At 40.1% G+C, this 16,433-nt stretch overlaps 1 protein-coding gene across 1 annotated transcript in view; it reads left to right on the forward strand.

The window, feature by feature from the left end:
• Positions 1 to 16,433, forward strand: part of LOC143295747 (transmembrane protein 87A-like) — an 87,056-nt gene that overhangs the window by 54,443 nt on the left and 16,180 nt on the right. Inside the window, exons 2-10 of the mRNA XM_076607370.1 lie at positions 8,104 to 8,164; positions 8,609 to 8,727; positions 9,209 to 9,328; positions 10,980 to 11,030; positions 11,565 to 11,891; positions 12,363 to 12,392; positions 13,632 to 13,731; positions 15,061 to 15,246; positions 15,790 to 15,852. Coding sequence (XP_076463485.1) covers positions 8,104 to 8,164; positions 8,609 to 8,727; positions 9,209 to 9,328; positions 10,980 to 11,030; positions 11,565 to 11,891; positions 12,363 to 12,392; positions 13,632 to 13,731; positions 15,061 to 15,246; positions 15,790 to 15,852 — 1,057 coding nt within the window. The remainder of the gene's footprint in view (positions 1 to 8,103; positions 8,165 to 8,608; positions 8,728 to 9,208; positions 9,329 to 10,979; positions 11,031 to 11,564; positions 11,892 to 12,362; positions 12,393 to 13,631; positions 13,732 to 15,060; positions 15,247 to 15,789; positions 15,853 to 16,433) is intronic.

A 16,433-nucleotide genomic window follows, 5' to 3' on the forward strand; every position in this document is an offset into this window, starting at 1 on the left:
GTTCAGCATGTCATGTAGCAGTGTTTACAGGGAGTCCCAGTTCAGCATGTCGTGTAGCAGTGTTTACAAGGGAGTCCCAGTTCAGCATGTCATGTACTAGTGTTTACAGGGAGTCCCAGTTCAGCATGTCGTGTAGGAGTGTTTACAGGGAGTCCCAGTTCAGCATGTCATGTAGCAGTGTTTACAGGGAGTCACAGTTCAGCATGTCATGTAGGAGTGTTTACAGGGAGTCCCAGTTCAGCATGTCATGTAGCAGTGTTTACAGGGAGTCACAGTTCAGCATGTCATGTAGGAGTGTTTACAAGGGAGTCCCAGTTCAGCATGTCATGTAGGAGTGTTTACAGGGAGTCACAGTTCAGCATGTCATGTAGCAGTAATTACAGGGAGTCCCAGTTCAGCATGTCATGTAGGAGTGTTTACAGGGAGTCCCAGTTCAGCATGTCATGTAGGAGTGTTTACAGGGAGTCCCAGTTCAGCATGTCATGTAGGAGTGTTTACAGGGAGTCACAGTTCAGCATGCCATGTAGGAGTGTTTACAGGGAGTCACAGTTCAGCATGTCATGTAGCAGTGTTTACAGGGAGTCACAGTTCAGCATGTCACATAGAACAGTGGATGAACTGTGTGTGAATATAATCCAGCAAGAAATCGAGTATAAACAAAGTTCTGTTACCGAAACGATCCCTGCCATAAAAGACAATGACGACATTGTTCTTCGGGACCTTTCTGATTCTCTTGAGTGCAGGAGGTTGGCAAGTGAGAAGAAGAAGGAGAAGAAACAGAAGAAGAAACTAAATCAGATCACCAAAAAAAAAAAAAAAAACAAACAAAAACCCAGCACACCTCCCCCCCAAAAAATCAACGAAATAAACAACAAAAAACTGACAACAAAAAGCCCCCCCCCCCTCCCCACCTCCATGAAAAAACAACAACAACCCAACCAGCAAACAAAAAACAAACAAACAACAACAACAACAAAACTGACACACGAATTTAGGCACTAGCAGATATATCAGTGTAGACCTGAGATTCGGAAAAATCTCCACCCCCTACCTCATCTATACCATGCAAGCGCCGTTACCGAAATTCGAACCCGGACCCCGTCAGATTGAACTTGAAGTCCATCGATTTAACCACTCAGCCAATTATTGTAATCTTGTATGATTATTATTATTATTATTATTAGTAGTAGTAGTAGTAGTAGTAGTAGTAGTAGTATTTCAATTGTGAAAGTGAAACGTGTGAATTGACTGAGTAGCCTATACTTGTATCTACAGGGTACTATTTTTGTGACAAGCCAAAACACACACAGAGAAAAAGGCAACCAAGATTGGAAGATTGAATTTATCCAAACAAAACAACAACCAAGCGATTTCAGTTCATATCCGGTCACCGAACCCGCAACAATGCACATATTTCGTCAAAATGGAGCAGGGTCTAATTTTGGCCAAAGAAGACCGAACAATATGCAAAACGTTGCGTTCATGATCTCGGATAACTCTTCTCATCCTATCAGCTACGTCTGTAGATTTCAATCTAGACAGATGTGGTGTAGCGCATATGGATTTGTCCGAACGCAGTGACGCCTCCTTGAGCTACTGAAACTGAAACTGTAGATTTCAAATGTATTTCATGTTTGTGCATGCTTACAAGTGGGTATTATATATGTATCAGTGTTATGGAAGCTGGTGTGTTTGTTTGCCAGTTTGTCTGGGTTTTTTTTTGTGTGTGTGTGTGTGTTTGTGTGTGTGTGTGTTTTGTGGGAGGGGAAATGGTGAAAGAGAGAGAGAGATCACTACATATTAATATCACTGTAATTTAGCCTGAAAGTGAACAGTTCTTCAATGTGGCGCCCCAGTGACACTTCACGTCTCTCTTTGGAAGAAGAAGACAGCAGATGCGCTTACGTTACATGGATCAGTCCACATGTTTTGACACCTCCTTGACAGAGGCTGTGCAAGGGGGGTGGGAGGAAATGTGTGTGTGTGTGCGTTGCAGCTGTGATTTGAGACGAGGTGGTTTTTCAGATGGCAGCCGAGCAGACGACACTTTTTCATTCATAACATAACTGCGGATTTTATGTACTATTTTCCTTTTCATAACTGACAACCTGTTTCATGAGTTTGGATTGATATTCTAGTTGCTTTGTTTTGTCGTGTTTTCGAAACTGCAGCATTTGCTGCTGAATTAATGATCCGTGTTGTCAATAAAAGATGGCGACTGTCGTTACCATCCTTGTGGGTCTCTTCTCAGTTTCTGTTTTGGCTATACCAGAACAGGGCAAATGGATTCTCGATATGGATGAGGTAAACTGGAACATTCGTTCAGAAAGATTTATTGATAAGTGAACAGCATCCCGTGAATGCTGCGTCTGTATCTTGATCTGAAGGCGATTGCATGACCCTCTTCCTGACTGTTACTAGCAGACAAGCACACGTTTCATATCTGGTTCATGGTTTCAGTCATTGGCCGCGGTTCGTGAGACTTGGATCATTCTCCTAAAATAGTTTTATGACCAACACGAGTGTACATGTAAAGTTAACATGATTTGATGCGTTTTACTTGTTTATTCTTATTGAGTCTGAAGTTCTGTTCCAAAACAAACATAACAGGTACAGGTACAGAATATATATATATATATATATATATATATATATATATAAACAGATACAGTATTTGGGGCAAAAATTAAAAAAAAAATTAAGCCTTGTGGCCTTTCCACGCCCCTTCTTGGTATGATAGTTTTGTCTTAGGGTTTGTAAATTTGCATGCTAATTTGTCTAATAATTATTCATCAAAGTCACTATTCATCATAACGCTCAGATAAATAGATTATGGTCAATCATCCTCTTTACCTGGGTCTTTCTCTGTGTCTGTCACAATGTCTTTCTCTCTTTCCATGATTGATGTGCAGCGAACAGCTCGACATTGGTCCCGAATAATTAATGGATGTATTGTTCAGATCTTGGTCAATGAAATTGAAAGTCTGTGCAGACCTTTCTTGATTCTTGTGTTTGCTTTCACCGGTGTCCTGCATGAACTTTTCATAATGGCTGAAACTGAAAGAACCCACTTATCTAAAAATAGGTCAGTGGATAGAACCGCGTACAAAAAAGTCCAACCAGGAATCAAACTCTTGATCCATAGATGGGGCACGTGACCCTCAGCTGTCAGCACCTGCTCCTGACTCTGTATTTGCCAAATCTCCCACCAAAATTTCTGATGAACTCCCACTATTTTGTTATTTGCCAATCAACTCCCACCAAAATTATGTAACGATTACCAGTGTTGTTCAGTGACATTTTTGTAGGGATCTCTGCGAAGCACTAAGCTTCATATCGATCGAGGATCAACGTCCAGCTACTTCGTAATATCATACTTGTGTGTGTTGAAATCAGTAAATAATGAGAAATGTTCAATGTTAGATTGCTTTTGCTGTGGGAATAGTTCACTAGAGTTCCTGTTCATTCAGATGTGTGTCACTGAAGCATTTTTTAACACTTTCGCTAAAAAAAAAAAAAAAAAAAAAAAATCTGTGCTCTTTGTTATTGGAGAAAGACCCATAAAATTAAAAGTATATATTTTCTGAAAGGTAAATGAATAAAGAATAGAAAACACGTGATTTTTTCCTATTTTATATATTTTGCAGTGACATGCTGTTGTTTTGAAATCAGTGTTTTGTTTTTTGTCACATTTTCAACTTGTTCATTACAAACATTAGTCAGGCAATTTGCATTAAAAAATATTTTTTGAACAAATGGATATCTGCACACACAAAATCATACTAGAACAACCACAATAAAAAATATTTGAAAAAAAAAGAGACAGATACACAATGCATTGTGACCTCTCCAAGTGATAATATGGATGTGAGGCCATGCCCCTCCTCTTCACCCCTCTCACACGGTCACTTTATCCAGTTCTCATCAGACTGCGCTGGCTGAGTGCCAAAAAAATTGCTCACACTGTGTCCTGCTAATAATTCAGTCACTTTCTGTTGTCTGCTACATCTGCACAGTCAGCATCACTTACTGATAGTCGTATATTGGCTACTCTCTTGATTGCTCCCGACGGGCGCAGTAGTCGAGTGGTAAAAGCGTGGGACTGTCAGTCTGAGGGTCCCGGGTTCGAATCACGGTGACGGCGCCTGGTGGGTAAAGGGTGGAGATTTTTACGATCTCCCAGGTCAGCATATGTGCAGACCTGCTAGTGCCTGAACCCCCTTCGTGTGTATATGCAAGCAGAAGATCAAATACGCACGTTAAAGATCCTGTAATCCATGTCAGTGTTCGGTGGGTTATGGAAACAAGAACATACCCAGCATGCACACCCTCGAAAACGGAGTATGGCTGCCTACATGGCGGGGTAAAAACGGTCATACACGTAAAAGCCCACTCGTGTGCATACGAGTGAACGCAGAAGAAGAAGAAGAAGATTGCTCCCTTTATTTTCTATCAAATCGTCCTATAAATGTTCATCACTGTCTTCTCCTTCGAATTTAGGCTTCAATTCTTTCAGAGCATCAGTTAAAGAAAGCAATTTTGGTTGATTTTGTTCACCACGATTGCATGTCTTTAGCACAGCGTCAGTCCGATATTTTGTTGAGAGAGCAAGGAGATGAGTCAGGCAAACACTGCGGCCAGTAACTCAACCAAAATGTTCAAATAAAGGACTGCCTCATGAAATAGATGTTGTTTCTAGCTATGAATCTGCAACCTAAAGCAACCAGTATTTTTCTCAACGAACTGAACGAAAACCAAGGATAAGTCCGAATATTTCGATGACGAGTTATCTCGTCATTGTGGCAGCGAAGTGTACATGCTTGCGCTGACAAGTTACCTCGTCATATAGGCAGCCTAGGGGTTAAGTCAAAGGTATGCACTAATGAAACATGTTCGAAGTTTCACAGGATGCACTATAAATCAAGAGAAGTTGTGAAAAAAAGAGAGAAAAAAAAAAGAATAAAAAAAGGCTTCAAGTACAAATTACAGTATTACAACACAATAGAAACTGCACCAACTTGATGTCATTATTTCCAGTTCAGCAAAGCCTGTGTTTGTGAATGCTGTGCAAACAAAGAGGTTGCATTACATGAATAGACATGGCATTAGACAGCAAGCTTGACTGAGTGGAAACAGAAAAGCTTCAAGGCTATCCAGAACAGTGACATAAGACAAATTTATGCCCATCTTTGCTTATGAATACAATAATGACTATGATTCATGATTGTGTCATGTATAGAAATCTCTCTCTCTATATATATATATTATATAGTGTTGTCAAACAGTTGAGTGGATGTTTTCATATTGGCTTAGACTAGTGAAAAGGGTCAAACACACACACACACACACACACACACACACACACACACACACACATATGTGTAAAATGATTTGTTAGAACCCCTTCAACCCCCCCCCAATAAAAAAAAAAATTGTTTGTTTGCCCTAACCATTATAGCCCTGTTTCTGCGCTGACCGTGTGCAACTTAAAAAGAAAAAAGAAAGAAAAAATGAAGCCAAGCTGAATGGAAGGCTTGGGGAGTGGATATATATATGCCTATGTTTGCCATTCTGACTTGCCTACCTTTATTGCACAACATTGGTGTCAAGTTTGCTTGTACCTGCATAGATTTTGTCAGCTTTACAGCATATGCTAAGATATCTATTTAAAAAAAGAAAGAAAAAAAAAAGCCAAAACTTGCCTTTTGTTAACAGTTTCTGATAGAGTGTTCTCCTTGACTCCTTGTAAGTCTTTGCCCATGCATTCGATCAGGGCCATAACTTCCACATGGAATCCTATAAAGGTGCCATTGTTCAGAGTTCCATTATTTCAAATATATTAATGTAATATATTATTTTAATATGGCTGAAAATATTCATTCTCACCCATGTTACATGCAAATGTGCAGCAGACAAATGGTGTTTGGTTCACCTGTCACTGCATTACGTCATTAGCCATTCAATGGTTGATTTCTATTTTTTGTTGATATCATGTTTCAAAACTTACATTTGAACTTAAGTTTTCAGTTAAAGCCTGGTAAAAGAGAAAACAGAAGATTTTTTTTTTCACCGCAGAAAAGATCTATGACATTTCTATTAAATCATGATCATCGTATCAGATCTGATATTATGCTTGTGTTTTGTACAGTTTTGTACAAAGTCATTTGTGCCATGCACATTGAACACACAAGAACCTCTGAGAAAAAATGGAAGAAAGTATGTTTCTATTCCAAATCTTTAAAAAAAAATAAAAAAAATTAAAAAAAAGAAGAGGAAGAAAAGAATCCAACAGATGTACATGTATACCATTCCTATTATATGTGTCTTATATTATCTCTTAGATTTGTCAGCAGCTTTTGACACTGTCGACCACTCTATCCTCTTGAACAGACATAAAACTTCCTTTGGTATTCGTGACACTGCACTAGCATGGATCACATCTTACCTGTCAGATCGTACACAGAAAGTGTGTGTAAATGGTAGATACTCTAGAGTACCTGCCTTAAAATATGGTGTCCCACATGGGTCCGTCCTAGGTCCTGTTCTTTTCGTGCTGTATGCGGCTCCTGTGTCGGATGTCATCAGTCATCATGCGATGTCACATGAGAGCTTTGCTGATGACACACAACTTTATCAGTCAGCTTCCATAGCTGAATTTGATGCACTGGTGACTCAAACACAGAAGTGCATTGCTGGCCTAAAGCACTGGATGACTTGCAACAAGCTGCAACTAAATGATGATAAGACTGAATTTATGATAACCTGTCCAAAGAAGTTTCATCAACATCCTTCCTTTCCTGACTCTGTTCTGATCAATACCACACCTGTTTCACTTTCGCCTTCTGTTCGCAGTCTTGGTGTAATCCTAGACCAGTCTCTTTCCTTCCAACAGCACATTTCGAATATCTCTAAAGTTGCCTATTTGGGACTGCGTAGAATCAGCTCTGTCCGCCACTGTCTCTCAACCGATGCAACCAAGACACTTGTAGTTGTATGCTCTCTGGTTCTGTCAAGATTGGATAACTGCAACTTTCTTTTGGCCGGCCAAATATCTGTTAGACAGACTCCAATGAATTCAGAATAACGCTGCCAGACTCATTTGCAGAGCTTCTAAATTTGACCATGTTTCTCCTCTCCTTCAGTCTCTCCACTGGTTGCCTGTTTCTGATCGAATAGACTATAAGCTATCCACTCTGACCTTTTCTGCAGTGAACGGATCTGGCCCTAAGTGTCTTTCTGAACTCCTCCATATCTATACCCCGTCTCGCCAGCTCCGTTCTTCTTCTGATACTCGACTTCTCAGGATACCTCACGTCAGAAGTAAGACCTATAGACACAGATCATTTTCTTTTCAATTGCCAGAGACGTGGAACAAGCTTCCTGATAACCTCCCGTCATTCTGATTCCCTCGCATCTTTTAAATCTTGTCTCAAAACTCACCTTTTCCCTCAGCAATAAGTTCAGTTGTGGCAGGTCCACTTCCTTTGCATTAGCTGTGCTTGACTGTGTGTGTATACATATGTATGTGTACATAACTACATGCATGTATTGTGTGTGCGTGTGTTTATGTGAGTTTGTGCCTGCCTATGTGTGCGTATGTGTAAGGGTAGCTGTTAGATACACATGTATGTTAAAATGTATGTATGCAGTGTGTGTGTGTGTGTGTGTGTGTGTGTGTGTGTGTGCGCGCGCGCGCGTGTGTAGTCACATTTTGGTGTGTGTATGTAGCATTGATATAATGTTTTATGTTAACAAAAGTGTTTTTGTAAATCACCTAGAGCAGATTTCTGGATAGTGTGCTATATAAATATCCATTATTATTATTATTATTATTATTATTATTACTGGTCTGTAGGTAGTGGGTACATGAGGGTGTCACATGAAATTATCGTCATGTATAACAGCTCCAGTTGTTTTCTTCTCTTGATCATAAATGTTTTTTTTCTAAAATAAAAAGAAAACATGTATATTTAGACATTGTTTTGTTCAATGTTTGTATTGAAAGGAAGGATTAAACTTAGGCAAGGAAGCAAGCAAACAAACATCAGATAGGTTCTGTTTATTGCTTCTCTTGATTGTGTATGATCACATTGTTTCCAACAGGACCGTCAATACAAAGCAGTATCCAAACATATGTACAAGGACAGCAAACTCATGGTGACAGGTCAGTGATTTTGCCTTGCATATGTGTATATATATATATATATATATAATATAATATAATATATATATATATATATATATATATTTGGTCAGTTATTTGGGTTCAGGGATTTACACCTTTGTTATTTAGGTGTTTTGTTATAAATTGAAAATCAACTCTGGATAAAACAAAGCCACAACTTTAGTTGTCAGGTCTGACTTTTCAGTGACATTGATTCTTATCTGATCTATCATTAAATTCATTTACTTACTGATTATTGAAATTTTTGAATGTATGTTATTTTATGTGGTGTGTCTTTAACATAGGTTATTCAAATTATTAAGTAAGAATAGTCTGTGTTTTGTATGTATTGATTATTATGATATCGTATCATTATTTATAAAATGGAAAACAACTGTTCATTTTTTTTTTTTTTAAGTGCTGTTACAATATGCTTGTGTGCAGTGTCACTGGATTGTGACAAAGATAAAGATGGTGTTGAAATCAGCTGGTTATTACGAATGTCTCCATGTGCCATGGAATTCATTTCGGCAACAGACGAGATTAATGTTCTCAAATCGCAGGTAAGTGCTTACAAATGTTTGATATGGGTCATTCTTAAGTGCTGGTCACACAAAGTGGGAAATAGAGGCAACATTTAAAACTGGTTATTAAATACAGTTTAAACTGGTTATTAGAATCCAAACCTGTGTTATTTTTAGGCATAAATGTAAGATAACTAGTTATTTATTTCTGTCTTGTGTAACAACAAATTCACACACATGTCTTATGTTCCAAGGAAGTTAACGGGTTAACATGGACCACACCACCTTATTTGTAATATATGTTGTAACTTGTACAAGTATACCTGAAAAAAAAGTAAGCATGGGTGCATGCATACAGGTGTGTGTGTGTGTGTGTGTGTGTGAGATGTTTGAATAGTGGAAAGGTGATGTTTTTATCAGACTTTCTTTGCAATGAATGTATGTGTGTGTGTTTCCTTTTCTGTTACACTTTGTATGTTCCATAGTTATTTTGATTCTGATTCTTATTATGCACATGCAGGAAGGCATAGGACTATATATGATTAAGCCCTACAATGAATCCAGCCTTGTCTACAATAAAGTGGAATGGATGAACGGGAGCTCCAGTCACAACTGCTCTGAAGAGGAATTCAAGCTGGAGGTAAGTATGATGTTAGGCAGGCACTGCTTTTGAGATTAGGAAAAAAGAGATTACCAGACTGAAAATTCAAGGCAGAAGTCCACCGTATACTTGTACTCTTTAAGGTACTTATTTGACCATCCTGAAGACTAAATTTTAAATGACAGTGAACGCTTATTTTATTATGATATTAAGTATGTTAACATGTGATGAATTTGGCACGTGTAATGGTGATACATCCAGGACTAAGTCATCAGTGCAAAAAGAGCAACAACAGCAGCAGCAAACAAAAAAGCACTAACAGGTCCTCCTTGACATCAGCGGAGGAACGTTACAGATACGCAAGGCACTAGATCTCCAGGAAAAATATCAGCGTCTTGTCCACAGAAATTGGTATGAGGATAGTTACAAATCAGATGAGTAAAAGAATGATGATGATGTTGATATAGATATCGTTAGAGACCAAGCTCTGAGCGCTTTATAAACACAGTCATTTGCATAACACTTTAACAGGCTGCCTACCCAGGTAGAGCCAACTGAGGGCTGTCTTTTGGGTGCTCATCCTTAATTTCCTGTGTCCTTTAGTCAGGTTTAAGTCACTCACACACACCACATACTCACACACACACACACACACAAAATTTTTAACATGTATGATCATTTTCCTTATAGTTTAAATCCCATCATGTAGGCAGTCATACACTGTTTTCGGGGTGTGCATGCTGGGTATGTTATTGTTTCCATTACCCACATAACACTGACATGGATTACAGGATCATGAACGTGTGTGTTTGATCTTCTGCGTGCATGTACACATGAAGGGGGTTCAGGAACTAGCAGGTCTGTGCATATATGTTGACCTGAGAGATTGGAAAATCTCCACCCTTAACCCAACAGACGTGCTGAAACCGGGAATCCAAATCAGGAAACTCCGGCAAGAATGCAGTGCTTTAACCATTCAGCCATTGCACCAGTCATTGAATCCAAAACAAAATAAAAAATCCCAAAGACCTTTTTCTGCAATTGGTGAAGTTTTCATTGTGTGAGGAAGCCAGTCAGGCAAAACGTCATTGTTAGGAAAGCTTTTGCAAGGTTTTCAGGGGGGCAGCACCTTTGTTATATATTAGGGAAATGACATTTCCCCAAATCCCTTGCTTTTTGCTGTGGTGACAGTGATCATGATGGAGACCCAGCACATGAACTCATTTGAATGGAATGTTCTGGCCATGTACGTTTGTGTTGAGCTACGAAACATGATTGCATTTGGTGCTCACTCATTTGACTTATATTCATACAATGGACTTCAGTGAACACTTGAAGAAATTGAGTCAAGTAAGACATTCACAAAACATAAAGGCAACATGCACATAAAGAAAGTGAAAAAGGTTGGGAAATAGGACATAAACCTGTTCATTGTTCTGTTTCACTGTAATAGAATGAATAAAGTGGAAGTGTTCAGCACTGAAGGAACGAATCATGCTGATTGGCTGAGCAAGAACTCCACATGGGAGGGTATTGTAACACCATTTCAGCCACAGAAATTGGCCAACAGAGCAAAATAACTGGTATTGCTTGCACCAGTTTGACTTGATCAGTGTGCTAGCCAGACGGGGTTATACAAAGGAATGCTTTTCACTCAAATGATTTTCACGTTATGAAATGTTTGTTTCAGGGAATGCCTGGTCAGAAACTGCAAGTGTTCAATGTTCCACAAACAGCCAAGGTAAATTAAGCAGTTCAGGTTTCAATTTCATTTTATAGATGATTCACAGTTTTAGCTTCTCTTTCCTTTATGGCTTGTATGAGTGCATGTTGTTTGTGCTGTATTACCTGTGTGTGTATTTGTGTGTGTGTGTGTCTGTGTGTGTATCATGTTTTGGGTGTGAACATGTGTGTCTCAGTATGATATGTTTAATTATGAATTATGTTTCCTTATTTCACTAAGTAGCTGTGGTTTAACAGTACAGTACAAACAGCAGAACTGTTGAAACTTTCCTATTGAGGAGTGGAATGAGATCAGGTTGGTTGGTTCACAAATGTTTTTTTTAATTGTACCTAAATTGAAGATATACCTTTTTTTTTCATTTGTTGATCTGTGTTCTTTGTTTTTCATTTGTTGATCTGCATCATTGTAGGATTGGCAGAAGTGTGTTGACACTGATGCAGATGATATCCACCAGGGTTAGTTTTTAATAGTGATCACTGCAGTGTGCCAGTGAACTTTGTTGAACTGACACATATTCCACAATTTCCCCAGAACTCTACAACCCAGAGCAAGACATCGGACTCCTCCGCTGCTGGCAGTGGCACCGAAAACGCAGCAGGGTCTTCACCTGCCCCGAAGACGCCAGCTCCTCCCAACGCCCCCTCCTCGCCTGATCAGTCGGGTCCTGACAAGGAGGGCGCGTCTGCAGACACTGGCAAGCCGGGGACTGGTGCAGGGACTCCTGTCCCATCTAATTCTGACACGGCACACAAAGGCGGGGCTACCCCAGGGCCATCAGGCAGCAAAGCCACATCTTCTCCTCCCTCCAGGAAGAAGAGGGCAGAGTCTGCTGGTGGAGATACATCTAGTGCGACAGAGGTGACTGATGTTGCACTCTGTGTACGCGTGAGTGTGTGCGTGCTTGTGTGCTTGTTCTTATTTGTGCACTGGTCAACTTTTTAACTGGGAATACTGCAGAAGCATAAGATATGTTTGTTCTCATTAAATAGATTTGTGCGCAGTGTAAGAATGTGTCTGTGATATGTAATTTGTTTCATGTCATCAGGATGTCGACAGATAATTTGATATTCCTGTATTGTGAGGGGTCATTGTATTGGTATGTTTATGAGAGATCTGTGGTAGCACAGAGGTATGCAGAGGCAGTTTGCTGGTGTGTGCGGAGAAGAATGTCAGCAGGTAACAGCATGGTCATAATGCAGGTGGAATTCAGCTGTGTGAGTTGTATAGAAACAGCGCTGTTTTCTGTAAATTGTGGTAAATTATGAAAGTCTTGTGCAGTTTAGAAGAGTGCTAATAAAGGCCATCTTTTTCTGTTTTTGTTACTTTCAGGTTCCCAGGTCAGCTGGCAAACCAAACCAGGTGATATGTACTTTATTACTCATTTTATTACAGTTTCAGTTCTTTTTGTTTTTGTTTTTTTTCTTCTCACCATCACTTTAGGAAGTGTTCATTCAAATAATTTGTTTTTAATTACACATACTTAACCGTGACCCAACTAGTGCAGACTCCGGCAGGGGTCTGACATTCCTGTCCTGTGCAAACTACTATCCGCCTATGCGGAGCAGACGAAACTACGGCCGATAACCTCCCGGAAGTAGGTAACCTCCCCTTTGTCCCGCTGGTTATTGCCCTCTTTTTCCGGCAGCCATCATGACTCCTGTACCTGTGCTCTTCATACGGCTAAGTTTTTTCATATTTTCTGTCTGTCTGTCGATTCTCTGGCGTTCTTGTTTGTGGTCAAATTATGTCTCCAACCAGGTCACATAATTATATAGCTGGATTGGGGAATCGTGCTAAAATTAAGGCGCGATCGCAATCGATTCGCTGACACTCTGGGCCCTCTACTACTGGCCCTCTAAACAACGCCAACCCGCCGCCTTTTACAAGCAAGGATTTATGAATAATTGTATTCTTTCTCCTTTGTAGATTAGTTTTATTTTGTTTCTTGTTTCAAACATCCTTAGATTGGAATAAGATGCCTTTCCCAAGGACACAACACATTTCTGAAATGGGGCCTCGTACCCTGATCATTTGTAAACTCTTGATCAGAAGTCCAACGCTTAATCGACTCTGCCATCACACCTCCCTTTTAAGGGAATTTTCTCTGAGTTTCTCACTCCACCCAGGTGTGAATGGGCACCTGACGTTGGTTGATGTAGGTTAACTCATTGAATCCTGCACCCGAGTAATGCCCTGGCATAAAAAGTTGTTAGTCTGAGGATCCTGTGTTTGATCCCTGTATTGGGGCCTGGTGGAGTAAGAGTGGAGATTTTTCTGATCTCCCAGGTCAGCAGTCCTTTTGTGTCTATGCACATGTATGCAGAAGATCAAATACGTACCTTAAGATCCTGCAATCCATATCAGAGTTTGCTGGGCTATGTAATCGGGAACATATCCAGTATTCACATCCACCAGAACAGAAGATTGGCTGCCTGTATGGGGTAGAAACGGCCATATTTGTAAAAGCCTATTTGTAGATCTACACACAATTGAACATGGGCATTGCAGCCCACAAATACAGAATAAAACAACAAAAAACTGAAAGTAAACATGAAGTGTACAAAGTTATCATTCTGTGGTTGACTGTTGCATGTTCAGCTGGATCACCCTGTGGTGGCCAGTACCTGGGTGGATGGGAATTACCTGTTTGTCATCCACCTGCATCCAAAAAAGAAAGGCAGCACATTCAAAGCTCAGGGTGGGTTAACCTTTGCTGATATTTTTTTCACTCCAGTGTATTTTGTATGTATGTGTACAGTATAGTATATGCATGCTCGCATTAATGTGTGGATTTGTGTGTGTGAAACTGTTTGCCAGTGAAGGGTATAGTGGGGGGGGTGGGGTGGGGGGTGGGGTGTGTGTGTGTGTGTGTGTGTGCATGTGTGTGTGTGTGTGTGTGTGTGTGTGTGTGTGAAAAAGTGTTTAGAATTGCAAAAGAAAAGTGCCATGTTGTTTTGGTTGTGATACTGAATATAATCCTCTCATCTTACAAATATTCCTCTCTGTTGGCAGAAGTAGTCCTCTCAAAGTTTGTTCAGGGACTGGCAAGTCTGGTAAAGTTTGCAAGTCTGGTGTGTGTGTGTGTGTCCCTGGGTGGATGGGAATTACCTGTTTGTCATCTGCATCTACTGAAAAAATGAAGGCATCCTGTTCAAAGATTAGGATGGGTTACCTTTGCTGAGCACCCTTCTTTTTACCCTTCAGCTTTTCCAAACAGATAAGTGACTGCTGAAGACAAAAACAACAACAACTACAATAACAGAGAAAACACACCTGAAGACAAGGTGTATGAGTTAATGCCAAAGATGCTTGTTTGTGATATTATATGCAAATCTCAATTCAAAAGTGGCTAATTAGTTCTGTGTGCGTGCACGCGCGCGCGCGCGTGTGTGTGTGTGTGTGTGATGCCAGTCTCAGCTTCTAAATGACAAATTGATTCTGTGTGTGTGTGTGTGTGTGTGTGTAAGACCTAAACACAAATGCCTTTAATGTATTCATATTGATGTTGATTCTCATTGTTTATGTAACATACACAAATGATTTTGATTTATTTATGGAGGTAATTCATGAGAAGTCCATAGCGAATGATGAAGACATCAGTGACTTCAGAGATGTGAACACAGCCCAAAGGAATAGTGGAATCACTGAATCCTGGGTGGAAAAAACAGGTGAATGGAAGCACTGGGTTGCCCAAGCACCATTAATTCCCTCCTGGCCCAGCCGCTGTAGCCTGCAGGAACGCAGAGCGTCATGTCCTGGTCATGACAGAGCTGCCAGAATGGTAATGGGGATCATTACCAAGCTGCTTTAGGGGCTCCACTTCTGATTTTTTGTGGAGGGAAGAGAGGATGGTGTACTTCCTTGGAAATAAGAAAGTATTGTGTATTTTGTAATGTTTCCCTGATGATGGTGAAGCATTTTGTATTTTGTAATGTTTCTCTTACGATGATAAAGTATTATGTATTTTGTAGTGTTTCCCTGATGATGATAAAGTATTGTGATATATATGTGTTATGGTGATGTCCAGTGACGATCCGCACCTTCTACGGGGAGGAGAACTTCATCTCGGCCATGGACTACCCACTGCTCATTTTCTATGGCATCATGGGACTGGTGTACATCGTCTATGGCCTGGTGTGGTTGGTGCTGCTGGCCTGTAACTGGCGAGACCTGCTGCGTGTGCAGTTCTGGATCGGGGGAGTCATTCTACTGGGTGAGCCTTCCCCCCACAAGGGCTTGTTTATTGACTGAGGATTGTTTTAAGGGGAGTGTGTGTGTGTAAAGAGTCTGTTCACTTTGTGTGATTACAGAACAGGCAAAAAAAGGAGAGCGTGTTTGTGTATGTGTGTGTTACTGTGTGCGTTATAATGTCTATCCACAAGTGTGATTTTAAATGAAAATCCACCCCTTCTTCACCCCACCAGTGCCTCATGTCATGGCTTGTAGGTGTTCACACAGACTCATACATGCATGTAGATTTATATGCATGTGCACTCACACACGCACACACACACACACACACACACACACACAATCTGACACAAAACCTTAGTCTTTACATTTGCTTCCCCCACCTCTTTGTAGGGTTTTTCCTCCAACAACACGCGATGAATAGGGTGGTTGATGTCCAGCTTCTGCTGAGGATCACTGATCTTCTTCAGCCTGTTGCAGACCTTCCCAAAAAACACTTCCACAACTAACATGCATATATCCACTGACCCACGGTGATTGTTTCATTTGTTTCTGTGTGTCACAGGCATGTTGGAGAAAGCAGTATTCTTCGCAGAGTATGAGAACATCAACAAGACCGGACAGTCAGGTGAGCTGTAACCAGCACGTAGCTGGCAAGCCTGCATTTCTCTTGTGGACACTAAAAGCCTTAAACTGTCAGTGATAGCTGGAGAACATTGCTGAGAGGTGAGGACGTTTAGACATGTGACATGAGTTATGGAATACACCCTGTGGGTCAGTTTGAACATGTAAAGTGTCACCTCCCAATATTTACTGTGAAAATATCTGGTGTCTGAAAATGCTTGGACTGTCACAGATTAGGCACACTTTGGATCCTCTGGGTTGATTATAAAAAAGTGATAAATGAATAAAAATAGATCAGTATTTTTATGTGATCTGATCAGGTCATTGACATATTTGCATGGCCTTGAAGAATTGAAGTTGTCAAAGGAAGCTAAATAATCAAGATTTGGCATGTGACCTTAGTAGAAAAGAAAACAAACAAAAAGAAATAACTTGCAAAAACAACACAACATCTATGTTGATCTAGTGACTGTTGAACATTATAATGTGTTGCATATCACAATTAGCTTAAAAGTTGTTTTTTATTTTCTCTTACTGAGTGTTTGAAATAGCAGCATTTCTTTAAAAAAAAAAAGATGTTTTCAT

This window comes from Babylonia areolata, chromosome 21 (genome assembly GCF_041734735.1).
Source record: "Babylonia areolata isolate BAREFJ2019XMU chromosome 21, ASM4173473v1, whole genome shotgun sequence".
Taxonomy (NCBI): domain Eukaryota; kingdom Metazoa; phylum Mollusca; class Gastropoda; order Neogastropoda; family Buccinidae; genus Babylonia; species Babylonia areolata.